The sequence below is a fragment of a genome (assembly GCF_019968955.1).
Source record: "MAG: Porospora cf. gigantea A chromosome Unknown PgA_NODE_709_length_12090_cov_345.836, whole genome shotgun sequence".
NCBI classification, from domain to species: domain Eukaryota; phylum Apicomplexa; class Conoidasida; order Eugregarinorida; family Porosporidae; genus Porospora; species Porospora cf. gigantea A.
Window position 1 is genome coordinate 1 of NW_027151857.1, and position 12,090 is coordinate 12,090.

General features: G+C 55.3%; 5 protein-coding genes across 12 annotated transcripts; 2 read left to right on the forward strand and 3 right to left on the reverse strand.

The window, feature by feature from the left end:
- KVP18_001630 (uncharacterized protein) lies at positions 1-1,776 on the reverse strand (the record flags this gene model as incomplete). Of its 3 annotated transcripts, XM_067951838.1 has the most annotated exons (3): positions 1-1,295; positions 1,324-1,589; positions 1,618-1,776. In XM_067951838.1, coding segments are annotated over 3 exons (1,720 nt in total), but the record flags the coding sequence as incomplete, so codon positions are not given.
- Positions 1,777-1,810: 34 nt separating this feature from the next.
- On the reverse strand, positions 1,811-3,262 carry KVP18_001633 (uncharacterized protein; the record flags this gene model as incomplete). Its single annotated transcript, XM_067951844.1, has 1 exon — positions 1,811-3,262. One exon carries the CDS (start codon positions 3,260-3,262, stop codon positions 1,811-1,813), a length of 1,452 nt encoding a protein of 483 aa, XP_067806633.1.
- Positions 3,263-3,433: 171 nt separating this feature from the next.
- Positions 3,434-6,675, forward strand: KVP18_001632 (uncharacterized protein; the record flags this gene model as incomplete). The annotated part of the gene is made up of 2 exons (XM_067951843.1): positions 3,434-3,452; positions 3,482-6,675. 2 exons carry the CDS (start codon positions 3,434-3,436, stop codon positions 6,673-6,675), a joined length of 3,213 nt encoding a protein of 1,070 aa, XP_067806632.1.
- Positions 6,676-6,699: 24 nt separating this feature from the next.
- On the forward strand, positions 6,700-10,952 carry KVP18_001629 (uncharacterized protein; the record flags this gene model as incomplete). 3 transcript variants are annotated; one of them, XM_067951835.1, is made up of 2 exons in its annotated part: positions 6,700-7,933; positions 7,963-10,952. In XM_067951835.1, 2 exons carry the CDS (start codon positions 6,700-6,702, stop codon positions 10,950-10,952), a joined length of 4,224 nt encoding a protein of 1,407 aa, XP_067806624.1. The 3 variants fall into 3 exon arrangements, with proteins under 3 accessions (XP_067806624.1, XP_067806623.1, XP_067806622.1); XM_067951834.1 differs by having other exon boundaries at positions 6,700-8,013; XM_067951833.1 differs by lacking the exon at positions 6,700-7,933 and having other exon boundaries at positions 8,076-10,952.
- A 101-nt stretch (positions 10,953-11,053) lies between these two features.
- Positions 11,054-12,043, reverse strand: KVP18_001631 (uncharacterized protein; the record flags this gene model as incomplete). Of its 4 annotated transcripts, XM_067951839.1 has the most annotated exons (4): positions 11,054-11,299; positions 11,328-11,393; positions 11,422-11,846; positions 11,875-11,941. In XM_067951839.1, 4 exons carry the CDS (start codon positions 11,939-11,941, stop codon positions 11,054-11,056), a joined length of 804 nt encoding a protein of 267 aa, XP_067806628.1. The 4 variants fall into 4 exon arrangements, with proteins under 4 accessions (XP_067806628.1, XP_067806629.1, XP_067806630.1 ...); XM_067951840.1 differs by lacking the exons at positions 11,328-11,393; positions 11,422-11,846; positions 11,875-11,941 and having other exon boundaries at positions 11,054-11,275; XM_067951841.1 differs by lacking the exons at positions 11,054-11,299; positions 11,875-11,941 and having other exon boundaries at positions 11,305-11,760.
- Between the last annotated feature and the right edge of the window lie 47 nt (positions 12,044-12,090).

The window sequence follows — 12,090 nt, forward strand, 5'->3', positions numbered from 1 at the left end:
CGAACTTTCGCAGGGTTTCGACCGGCAGCACGTCTTCGTAAACCTCCCTGGTTTCTCCCTCCTCCTGGTGCTGCTTCAAGATGTGAAGAGCGATTCGGCTGTCTGTGTCCATGTCCGCCTGATCAAGAAGAATGAATTGCAGGTCAAACCTGGAGAGTAGGGCAGCGGGTAGGTTAATGTTACGAACCACAGACTTCCGTAGGTCGTAACGACCGCTGATGGGATTAGCCGCAGCAAGGATGGAGGTTCTCGCATTGAGCGTGGCCGTGAGGCCGGCCTTAGCGACCGAGACTGTCTGCTGCTCCATAACCTCGTGGATAGACGTCCGGTCCCGCTCATCCATCTTGTCAAACTCGTCTATGCAGCATATACCCTTGTCCGAAAGGACGATGGCTCCCGCCTCCAAAGCGAACTCTCCGGTGGTGGGGTCTTTGGTGACGGCGGCGGTCAGACCCACGCCCGAGGCGCCCTTTCCGGTTGCGTAGTGTGACCGTGGCGCTATCTGTGCCACCTTCGAGAGTAGCTGGCTTTTGGCGACGCCCGGATCCCCCATCAACAGAATATGGATATCTCCCCGCAGCTTGAGCCCGTCGTCGAAACTCTCGCTGGTTCCGCCAACAAGCTGTAGCAGCAAGGCCTTCTTCACGTCCAAAAGGCCGTGGATGGCAGGCGCAAGGCTGTTCGCCAACCGGTCGTAGATGTTGGGGTCCATATCGTACAGACTCAACTCGGCGTTCAGCTCGTCTAGAGTGGATTCCTCTCTGCTGGTGTAAGCCTTCTTGTGTACCTCAATGCTATGGACCTCGAACTGAGTGCGCTGGATGTTGCCATCCTTCCCATAAATGTGTGTGGTTTCCAGTGGTACAAGAATCCCACCCAGGGTGACCTCCATGCCTGGTGACAGATGCCGAGTCAAGCCGCCTTCCACAACGACGTCCATGTACCGAGGAACCCCACCGGGTGGTACGTGTTTCGTAGGCTCCTGGACCAACACTGTCTCGTGCTTGCGGAAACGGCACTCCTTTTGAATCAGGCGGAGAGTCCCTCTCCTGCTCGCATCCCGGCAACGCTGCCCGTCACAAGCCATCTTCGGTGTGAATACCTTCCCGTTGACAGGTTGAAACGCGTCAGTGCCGCAGTCCTGACACCTGTAGCGAGCCACTGCCATTCGAGGTTTGACTGACGAGCACTTCGCGACAATGCACTGCAGTCTAACCAGACGTCCGATCTGGTCTGACTTCACACTGCGGAGTTCCAACGAGGCGGTGGATGAGGGAGGGCTCAAGTAAACGTCACTGCATCACTACCGCCACAATGACTTACAAGCTAGCTCGGAGTACTGCTGGTAGCTGATCCGTGGCCATTTCCATGCGCTCAAACACCTGTCTGGCGAGCAACGCATGCGCGCTCCGTGGCAGGGACCGTTTCACTGCGATGGCGGCCTCCATCATGAGCGTGTGCGCCTTGAATGCGTTCTCCACCAAACAGTTCAGCCCACCAGACTTCTCCTCTGGCAGCCCTGAGGTGAACTCTGCGAAGTGCTGCACCTCCACATGCACGCTTTCTCGGCGCCCGTCGGCGACCTCTTGCTGCGTGCTATTGCAGGTTTCCTCTCACCAGTTGGTTAAGGTACAGCTTCCTACCATGTGGCTCCACGGCATCCTCGCCCTCGAAGTTCCGTAGAAAATCTTCATAGACAGCCCTGTAGTCTTGGTATTTACGCACTTCGCTTCGGAAGTCACTGTCCAGCGAAGGACCAGTAGTCAATGCGTACATTGTTGCGTTTTCTATTTTATTTGTGTGACAGGACTCATTTATACTCAAAAACTTCCTCCTCTTCATCTTCGTCGTCTGAGAACACGCGAGCGAAGGACAAAGGATCCTCACCGATTTTGTTAGCATCCTTCACGGCCGCGCGCGTCTCCTTATGATCAGCATTTTCGCGAATCTTGTCGGCCATTCGCTGGCGCTGGAGCCTGCGAACCTGGACGGGGCTAACGTAGAACAGGTTGCGCCAAACTGTCTGGCCCCCGAAGCTCTTGTTGAAGATGCGAATGGGGTCCATCACGAAGCGGGGACCTAACTCAGTCAGCGTCGTCTTGGCTGGGTTCGGGCTCAGGTCGTTAACAGGCGTGATTTGGTAATGTCTGAAGATTACGTTGTTGTCGAACCAGGCGAAGTGCATGACGTGGTCGTGGAAGGGTTTCGACTTAGGGTGAAAAAGAGGAGTCCCGAAAACCTGTACAAACATCTCCTTCATCAGGCGGAGCTCAGGCTTGTCGGAATCGTCGAACTCCGGATCAAAAGACAACAGCGGCCGTGAAAATTTGAGGCAGTTGCCGCCCATTCGAAGCTCACTTGTCAAGTGAATACTCCGCAGATGAAACAGCACCGTGGGGCCCATTGGCAATTTGGCCATGTGCATGTAGACGTCGCTCTTCCGCTTCTCCAAGTACAGAACGCTGGAGCAGTTCTTGGTCGCTGCCAGCTCGGTCAACTCGGAGATCTTCGAGTTGGTATCCCATTTGATCTCTGTGCGAGCGTGGGGTAGCAGGGCCTCAAAGTCCTTCATTAGATAACGCCCACGAGAGCAGATCTTGCGGGAAGTCAGCAACATTACCCTCTGCTTGTTCCGCCATTTCACTGAGTTCTTGAAGTAGTCATGTTCCAGCACCTCTTCATCCTCCAGCAGCTCCTGCTTGGCCACCTCCTGGCCGTCGTAAGCCGCGTTAACGGGCACGGGTACGATCTCTTCCACAGCCATCTCCTCCACTTCGCTTACCTCAGCCTCGTCGGTCTGCTCTCGCATCTCGCGGTTCTTGCGAATTGCTTTACGTTGTCTCTTTGTTAGGTCGTACTTGAACGTTCCTTCTGGTGCTCTCTTCTTGGATGGGGATTCGGTCGGCACGTCATCAGAAGCATCAGTTGTCGGTTTCGCAATTGCTACATCCTCAGAAACCTTCTTCTGAGCCTTCTTGACCGTTGGCACGTCCTCAGAGACTTTCTGTGGTTTCCTGACAGTTAGAACGTCTTCAGAGACCTTCTTCTGTGGTTTCTTAACGGTTGGAACGTTCTTCTGTGGTTTCTTGACAGTTGGAACGTCTTCAGAGACATTCTTCTGTGGTTTCTTCACGGTTGGAACGTTCTTCTGTGGCTTTCTGACGGTTGGCACGTCGTTGGAAACCTTCTTCTGTGGCTTCTTGGCAGCCTTCAGATGCTCTGCCGCTGGCTTCGCCTTCCCTTTGCTGTCGCTTCGAGCCATATCCCAAAAACGCAGATTTGTCTTAACGACTGACCAAATCCAATGCTTGCTGATTGCGGTTTGCTCTCTGTCCAGCGTTAGTCGCTCGCTGTACGCCCGCGCGTGTGCCTGTGTTGGCGAGTGTGAGTGAATGAGTGTGTATGTAGATGCCGAAATGGTCAAATTACCGGCATGCCAACATTCACCCACAGTAGGCTATATTGTCACTCCTTGATGCAGTCTCCGATCGACCATCGTTTCCCCAAATCGAGGAAGCCATTTTGGCTGGATGGAAGGAGAACAACACTTTTCGGAAAGTTTACCAGCGTTCTGTGGATGAGGGACGACCCGCCTTCACCTTCTACGACGGGCCACCATTCGCAACAGGCCTTCCGCACTTCGGGCACATCCTGGCTGGGTCTATCAAAGACATCATTGGACGTTATGCCCACCAAACAGGCCACTCAGTGCAGCGCCGCTTCGGGTGGGACTGCCATGGGTTGCCCGTGGAACATGAGGTGGACAAGATTCTAGGGGTGCAGTCCAAACAAGACGTCCTAGAAACGCACGGCATCGCGAAGTACAACGAGACGTGCCGGTCTATCGTCATGCGGTATGCGGCAGAATGGCGAACTACCATAGAGCGCATGGGGCGCTGGGTGGACTTCGACCACGACTACAAAACTATGCAGATGCCCTATATGGAGTCTGTCTGGTGGGTCTTCAAGCAGCTGCATGACAAGGGGTTGGTTTACAGGTCATTCAAGGTGATGCCCTTCTCCACTGCATGCACTACGCCCTTGTCGAATTTTGAAGCGGGTCAAAACTACAAGGATGTCACTGATGTCGCTGTCACCGTTTCGTTTCCCCTCGTGGACGATGAAAGCACGAGCCTTCTCGCATGGACCACTACACCATGGACGCTGCCTTCCAGCATCGCGTTAGCTGTTAACCCCACCTTCGACTACGTCACATTGACTGTGGAAGGCTGGCCTGGACAGATCATTGTAGCGGAGTGTCGGGTGGAATGGCTGAAGGCCGAAAGCAAGAGGTCTATGAGCCAGGTTGGCGCGTCTTTCAAGGGTTCCACACTAGTGGGCAAGCGCTTTACACCAATGTTCGACTGCTTCTCTAAGGCTGCCCGATGGCCACAAGGATGGCAGATTCTGCCTGGGGACTTCGTAACTTCAAAGGCTGGTACCGGTGTCGTTCAGATGGCTCCTGCTTTCGGCGAGGACGACTACGACCTCTGCGCCAAGGCGGGTGTCATTGATGGGAAGGGTGGCGACATTCCGCGCCCGATCAACGACGACGGCGTGTTCACCGAAGAGGTCGACTTCCTTAGCGGAGTCTACTTCAAAGACGCCGACAAAGAGGTGCGAAAACGTCTCAAAACCATGGAGCGTTTGTTCTGCGAGTCCAACTGTATGCACAGCTACCCCCACTGCTGGCGCTCTGACACGCCACTAATCTACCGGGCGGTCCCCAGTTGGTTCATCCGCGTGGAATCTATCAAGGACCGCATCATTGAAAACAACAAAACCACTCGCTGGGTGCCAGCGTTCGTCCAGGAGAAACGCTTCCACAACTGGCTCGTCGATGCCAGAGATTGGTGCGTCTCGCGAAACCGCTACTGGGGCACCCCACTGCCCATCTGGACAAGTGAGGATTACACCCAGGTACATGTCATTGGATCGGTCGCGGAATTGGAGGAGCTGTCCGGTGAAGTAGTCTCAGATCTCCACAGTCACCACATAGACCATCTCACCATTCCTGACCCCCGAGGAGCTCAGTTCCCGCGTATGCACCGAGTTCCAGAAGTGTTTGACTGCTGGTTCGAGTCGGGGTCCATGCCGTATGCCCAGGTGCACTACCCCTTCGAGAACAAGGAGGAGTTCCCCTTCCCTGCGGATTTCATTGGAGAGGGCCTAGATCAAACACGTGGGTGGTTTTACACTCTGATGGTGTTATCAACTGCACTGTTCGACTGTGCACCGTGGAAAAACCTCATCGTTAACGGGCTTATTCTGGCTGGTGATGGCAAGAAGATGTCCAAGCGACTGAAAAACTACCCCGAGCCTACTGTCGTCGCAGACAAGTACGGCGCGGACGCCATGAGGCTCTACCTGGTGAACTCGCCTGCTAGCCGGGCTGAATCGCTCCGATTCAAAGAGGACGGAGTCCACGACGTCCTGAAGGATGTATTCCTCCCGTGGTATCACGCTACGCGATTCCTGATCCAAGAGACGACTCGCTATGAGAATGACACGAAGTCTGCATTCGTACCCGACGAGTCCAAGATCCAGAAGTCGGCCAACATCCTCGACAGGTGGGTTTACGCCAGTAGTCAAAGCCTCATCAAACTATTTCGAACGGAGATGGACAACTACAACGTCTTCGCGGTGGCTCCCCGACTGGTTTGCTTCCTGGAACAGTTGACCAATTGGTATCTTCGGTTGAACCGAGACAGGAGCAAGGGCGGCAGCGGCGAACAGGAGCAACTGACTTGTCTAAACACGCTTTTCAACGTGATCATGACGATCAATGTGCTGATGGCCCCTTTCACACCCTTCCTCGCTGAGTTCTTCTACGGGAACCTGAAGTGTGCGCTGCCTGCGGACCAGCAGAGAGACACCGTTCACGACGTCTCTCTTCCCCAACCGAACGAAGCTTTTATCGACCCGCAAATAGAAACTCTGGTTCACCAGATGCAGGCAGTTATCTGCGTAGGACGCAACTTGCGCGAGAAGCGCCGCTCTGGCCTGAAGACTCCGGTCAAAAACATCAAGATCATACATCCTGACATGGCCACTACCGACTCTCTCAAATCACTACAGCAGTACGTGGAGTCCGAGCTGAACGTGCTGGACGTTGGGTACCTGAACGACCAAACTCTCATGGCGCGAAGGGTGACTCCCAACTTCCGAGTTCTTGGGGGCCGCGTAGGAGGCAAAATGAAGGCCATCGCTGCGGCGGTCAGCAAACTTTCTGCGGTGGAGACTGATCGATTTCTGGAGAGCGGCTGTCTGGAGGTTGAAGGTGAAACACTGACGTCTGCGGACGTGGTCGTCAGTCCAGTGGCCGCCAAAAACACATTCAATGACAAGAACGTCGATGTTGCTGGAGATGACCAGTTCCTTGTGGCCATGGACTTTACGTCTGACGATAGCATTGTGGAGCTGTCACTCGTCCGCGAGATCACCAATCGAGTGCAAAAGATGAGAAAGGAGCTGAAACTCAACGAGTCGGATAACACAACTGTCATGTACATCAAGGCCGAAAGTGCTGGAGCGGTAAAGGTGGTGCAGACGCGCATGGCGGAAATCACCTCCATCCTTAGGAGACCGTTGGAGAATGGCTGGCCAACGGGAGAGTGCGAGGTCCGAAGCTTCGAGGCGAACGGTGAGCAGTTTCAGGTTGCCTTTGTGATGTAACAAATAAAGCAATTCATGCTGTAAATGAACGTCGAGACGGTCGCGCGACTTGTCATCCTCGCTCTGAGTTCGGAGAGCCCTCCCCAAGAGCGCGTTGCATGTGACCAGAAGCTCACAGAGCTGCTGGCGTCGCCTGCGGCTCTCGAAATGGCCAAAGCTCTACTGCAACATAGACAGCAGGGTGACCAGTTGATACGTTTTTACTCTGTGAAACTGGTCCAGGCCTATGTGACACATCATGGACCCAGCTTGAACCGGGAAACCTTGTTCCAAGAAGTATCTCTCTTCGCTTTGGCCGCATGCCAGGACGCGGACTCCGTGACTGGACTACTGCCTCTTGGCAAGCTCTTTTGTGACCTTATCGGACAGCACCCGCAGGAACTGCTGCCGGTCAGTGTACAATTCCTAGAGACGCTCTACAGATCCAGCGCGGCGGGCTCGCTAGTCACTCTACAATGCCTGGACGACCTGTGCGAGACGGTGTCGGGAGCTGGCGGCGGATACTCCCCTCTTTCAGGCAAGAGCCGGCGCATACTGGAAAGCGCTCTGCGGGAGTCGGCCGCCGGCTTTGTGGGCTGGTGCTATAGTAGCATTGCATCTGAGAAGCAGCTCGCCACGGCGGGGCTTAAAGCGCTTAGATCGCTGCTGGAGGTTGTAAACGTCAATGCGGTTTTCGCGGACGTTCAGATTCCCTCGGGTACATGTCGCCTGTTTGGCCCGCGTGGCCTTCTGCTATCGGTGGCCTTTGAGGATTTAGACAGGGACGTCCAAATCAGTCAACTGCTGAGCGTCATATGCGAAGCTATGGGACGACGTTCCAACCGCCGGCTGGCTCTCTCTGACACAAGCGCAGACGATTTCGCCTCTTTCCTGCACTTCCTGGCACAGTTCGTGGCGCATTACCTGCCTCGTGCCTCCCCAGCGAACGATGCCGAGCGCGGGGTGATCTTGACGGTGTACCTCGGAGTCAAGGCCCTCGGTGACCGGGCGGGAGACGCTGTGCTCGCGCACTTCGAGGCCAATCCCCAACTGGGTCGCGACTTCCTCGGCTCGGTCCTCTGGCCAGCAGTGGCCTCTCCTTCGGCGGAAATTGCCACTCTGTCTTTCGCCTTTATCAATTGTCTTCTGCGCCGGTCGAAATCTGCGCCTGTGTGGTTAGACGCTTTCCACCTTTGCACATTTGTCGTTCTCCGCTGCATGCGTGTGGTCTGTCTGAGTACGATGCCCATCCTCACTCTACTGAGGCCCAGAAGCCAGCGTAAGTTTAGGGTTATAGTTGGCACGCAGTACGTCCGCAGTTGGAGGCTGCTGGAAATTTTATCGTATCTATGGCTCTGAAAGATGTCTCTGCTGCTTCTGATTTCTTTGGCGTCGGGTGGACATCCAGGCTTCTCGATTTCATGGTTATCGAAGACGAAACCAACACGAACCTAATGTTCGCTGGCCTCAAAAACAGCGCGATGACTGCTCTGCAAATGATGGCATCCACTCCTGAGGGACGATCCGCCGTGCTGCGGAGTCTGCACTCCTTGGCGGAGCTCATGTTCAGCCAAGCAGCGTTCAACACGGGCGACGACCCCATCCTGAAGCAGCTGAGGTCCCTCTCCGAATTGGCGGCCATTCAAGATAAGCACCGGTTCCTGCTGATGACCTCTTGGATTTTGTTAGACGCTTGGTGCAGCGCAGTGGACACACTAGTACAGAAGCTGCCATCCTGGACAGACGATGCTGAAAACTGGAAGGCACACTTCGTGCGGCTCATCAACCTGATGCTACAGCTGCCACTCACGCGTGACGAGGACTATAACCTCGGTCAGCACTATCTGGAGATTCGGCGGCTAGACTCGCTATGCCAGTGCCACCTGCTTTGTGGTCTGGGCCACCACGAGTGGAACTACCAGCATCTGGTCAACCACGTCTACACCTGCGCTTCGAAGGTGGCGACGCGCCCTTCCAGCGGACGGCCTGATTCCAATCGGCCTTTCGAGGGCGTCCAGGAAGACTGGGCGGAGTCGGAGTACATCGTCAGACGTCGGGCGCTGTACGCGTTGATGACGCTGGCCCAAGGCGATCCCGTACACATGAAACCCTACATTGAAACACTCGCTGACCAGGTCTACGGCAGGATGCAATGCGAGCTGCAGGAGACTGAGCGCTCGCTGCTAACCGAATGCCTCGTGTCGCTGGTGGCCAGTTCGCAGCTCTACGCAGTCCAGAAACTTCACATCTCGCGTCTCGCCAGCGCCACCGTTGATGACCTCGCGGGCTGTGCGCTGGGCGTCACCCCGTTAACCATGGCTCAACGGCTCTTCGGTAGCGACTGGGAACATAGCGAAAGCGACAGTCGCGCCAATGCCCGGCGGGCGCTCTCTCGGTGCATCACGCAACTGGAATCCACCATCAAGCGTTGCACGTGGCCGATTGACTTCGAAACCCTCGAAAACGGAGGCTACCTGATGCCGCCTCCTGTTGATGCGGCCGCAACGCACGCTGAGCTGCTAGTCCACCCTCTGTCAGAGCTGCTCACGGCCGTACGCCTCCCCCTTTGCGCTCTGTTCCACTCCTACGCAAGCCTTTGGAACAAGCAGACCGTTCTGCAGGCCCCCTGGCTGCTGTCCTTCCTTTATCCCGGCGAGGAGGAATGCGGCTCCTGCTGTGGCCAGTTGAAGGGCGAGGAGACGCTAAAGGACCTGATTCTGCGGCTCTATCCCGCGCCTGCGCAGCTTCGCATTTCGCCGGAGGAGCTGTGCTTGGCACGACGGCACGCCTACCACCTTCGGGTCCACTTCGTACGATGCCTGGGCCGGGCGCTGACGGCAAATCCTTACATGGTAGACCTGAGTAGTTTCCAGATGTTTTTAGACCACATCGGTTGGGTGCCTGCGCTGCACCTGGAGACAGACATCACAAATATGTGGGCGAAGGTCATCGACGAGAACTTCTTGAGCCTCTTGCTGATGCCGCCTCCTCCCCCGTCTAGAGCCAACGCCTCTACCGCCGATTGCGGCTGTCTACTCGTCTCAAGGACTCAGCCATGGACTGCTGGGGCGACACTGTTGTCACTGTTGCAAGAAATAGTGAACCCAGCTCTAGCTCGACTAGCACAGCGGTTGCACAGCGAGTGGACCTTTATAGAGCAGGTGACCGACGGCACCAGTGACTTGGCTCACACGGTCCGAGTTGAGAGTTGCTCTCAAATTGCCATGGCTCTGGTGAGGCTGGTACTCGCCCTGTTCAGCCTCAAGACCACTGTGGTGACAGAGGCCACGACGTTGCGCCTTCCAACGCCCGAGTGCACCGCCAGCGCTCAATATGTCGAGAGTGCCCATCAGAACGCGGAGAAGTCGCTGAAGGAGGACCTGTACTCCTTTTCCCGAAAGGTGAGCGAGTTCAAGCGCATGCTGTTTGACCCCAGGTCCGCCGTTAACGCCGGTTCCTCTGGTGGGGGGCTGCTAGAGACTGTCCTTGGCGTGGTCTTCTCGCTGCTCACCGCACCAAACGTGCTCGTGCAGGTTGCGGCGCACAGCTGCCTCCGTGTTTTTGTTCGGCACACAACGAAAAACTTCATGCCGCTTCTCGATGGCTCCTCCACCGCGATTGCGGAGGTATTCTGCGCCACACTTTTGGCAAGTCTCAGGCCTCCAAGTTTTGACCCCTACGACGCTAATCGGTCAGTCATCAAAGCGAGTAGCGCGTTGCAGGAGTTTATGACGGAAAGTGGCCAAGCCAAGGGCCCCGTTCTACTACTGGACTGTTCTGAGGACTCAGCTGCCAGCGCCGGGTACGTGTCCAACGCAGTGGCCACCCTGTATGACGCGCTGAGAGGCATCTACCGCTGCCAAGTAGATGCCCTGTGCAGGCTGAAGCCTGAATCTGACCCCAGTAAGGATCTAAGCACCGCAGCGCTAATGGAATCTGAGGCCTGTCAGAAGTGCGTTGCGGGACTCAGGTCTCTGCCGGTTCCGATCACGGACGAGGAGCTGCAAATCGTCATCTGCAGCCTGTGCCAACCGCGAGCGACTCACGAGTCGAAGGACATCAAGCAGATCCTACGGAACCTGCTGCTACAGAACTTAGTGTCTCTGGGAGACGTACCTGTCCTTTGTCTGTGGCGCAGCTGTAACGCAGAACTGGTAAGCGCCTTGGCCAAGCAACCGGTGACGGCGCGTCAAGCGTCCGGGCAAAACCGGCTCGTTGCTTTTGCTCGCAAGTTGCAAGAGAGTAGTCCCCAGAGAATTCCTGATGTGATTGATCTCTCAGAAGTGTCATTTCTATAATTCAGATGTTGACTGACATATATGCGATCTCTCAAAAGCGTTATCATGGCGATCTCTCAAAACGGTTATCTCGGCGATCTCTTAAAAGTGGCATCTACAATTCAGATGTTCACATACAAGCCCAAGTCCGCTACAGCAGTGGTCACTCTCGTCCTGATGATCGACAGAGCTTCCGCGTTGGTAACGTTTAGGCGACTAGACAGTCGAAACTGAACGTCGCCGAGGACGTCTATTAAGTCGCCTCCCAGACCTTTGAGAGCTTGGATTTCTTTTAGCTCCGTAACCTCGAGCTGTTGAACGGAGCCTTCGCGAACCCCCCACATGTAGTAAAAGAAGAGAGAACAGAACTGCGTCACGCCAACACCCTACCCTCACCGGCTGCCCAGAAAAACAGAACGTGAACCAGAACACCATATTCCCCAGCGTTGGGTTCGACTGGAACTGCATTAGGAATCTGGGGGTCGCTCACCACGGGCTTCGCGGTGAAGTACATAAGCGGAATCTGCATCAACATTCCCAGGAAGACGACGCCTGTCCACCCGAAGCCCAAAGGCACTACCGCTAAGTACTCATGGAGTACTGCTGAGAGGAAGAATATTGCAACGCCAGCAGCCAGCTTGGGCATACCCACGCGTAACATTGGCTTATAGACGTGTCGGACAGCAAAGTTATGGATGGGGATGTTCCAAAGCCGCCAGTAGTCGCCGATGCTGGTTGCATTCCACCAGTCCAGATAAAAGCAGCGGTCTCCGAAGCGAGTAACATCGGCCAGGAAATTCATAAAGTAGTGGAAGAAGGCCAGGAACATCAGCAGCCAAATCACAAGATTGGGAACAGCAATCTTAAGCAACCTTTCAATGAAGAAGAGGAAGATGACGACGAGACTCTTGGATGCTGAATCTTAGGAAGCTTGCGGACCCACTCATTTCATCCGCATCGAATGTGGACTGCGCCATCGGCACTGTGTACTGCATCACGATCACGGCCATCAAGGACACGCACACGCCGCAACCGAGGAGGTTTTTCAGCATGTCAAACCACTTTACCCGAGGATGCCGGGGGTACTCCAGTTGAAAGCATACCGTGGGCATCCACATGAAGGCGAGAAAGTAGCGCAGGCGCAGGCAACGCGGAAAAC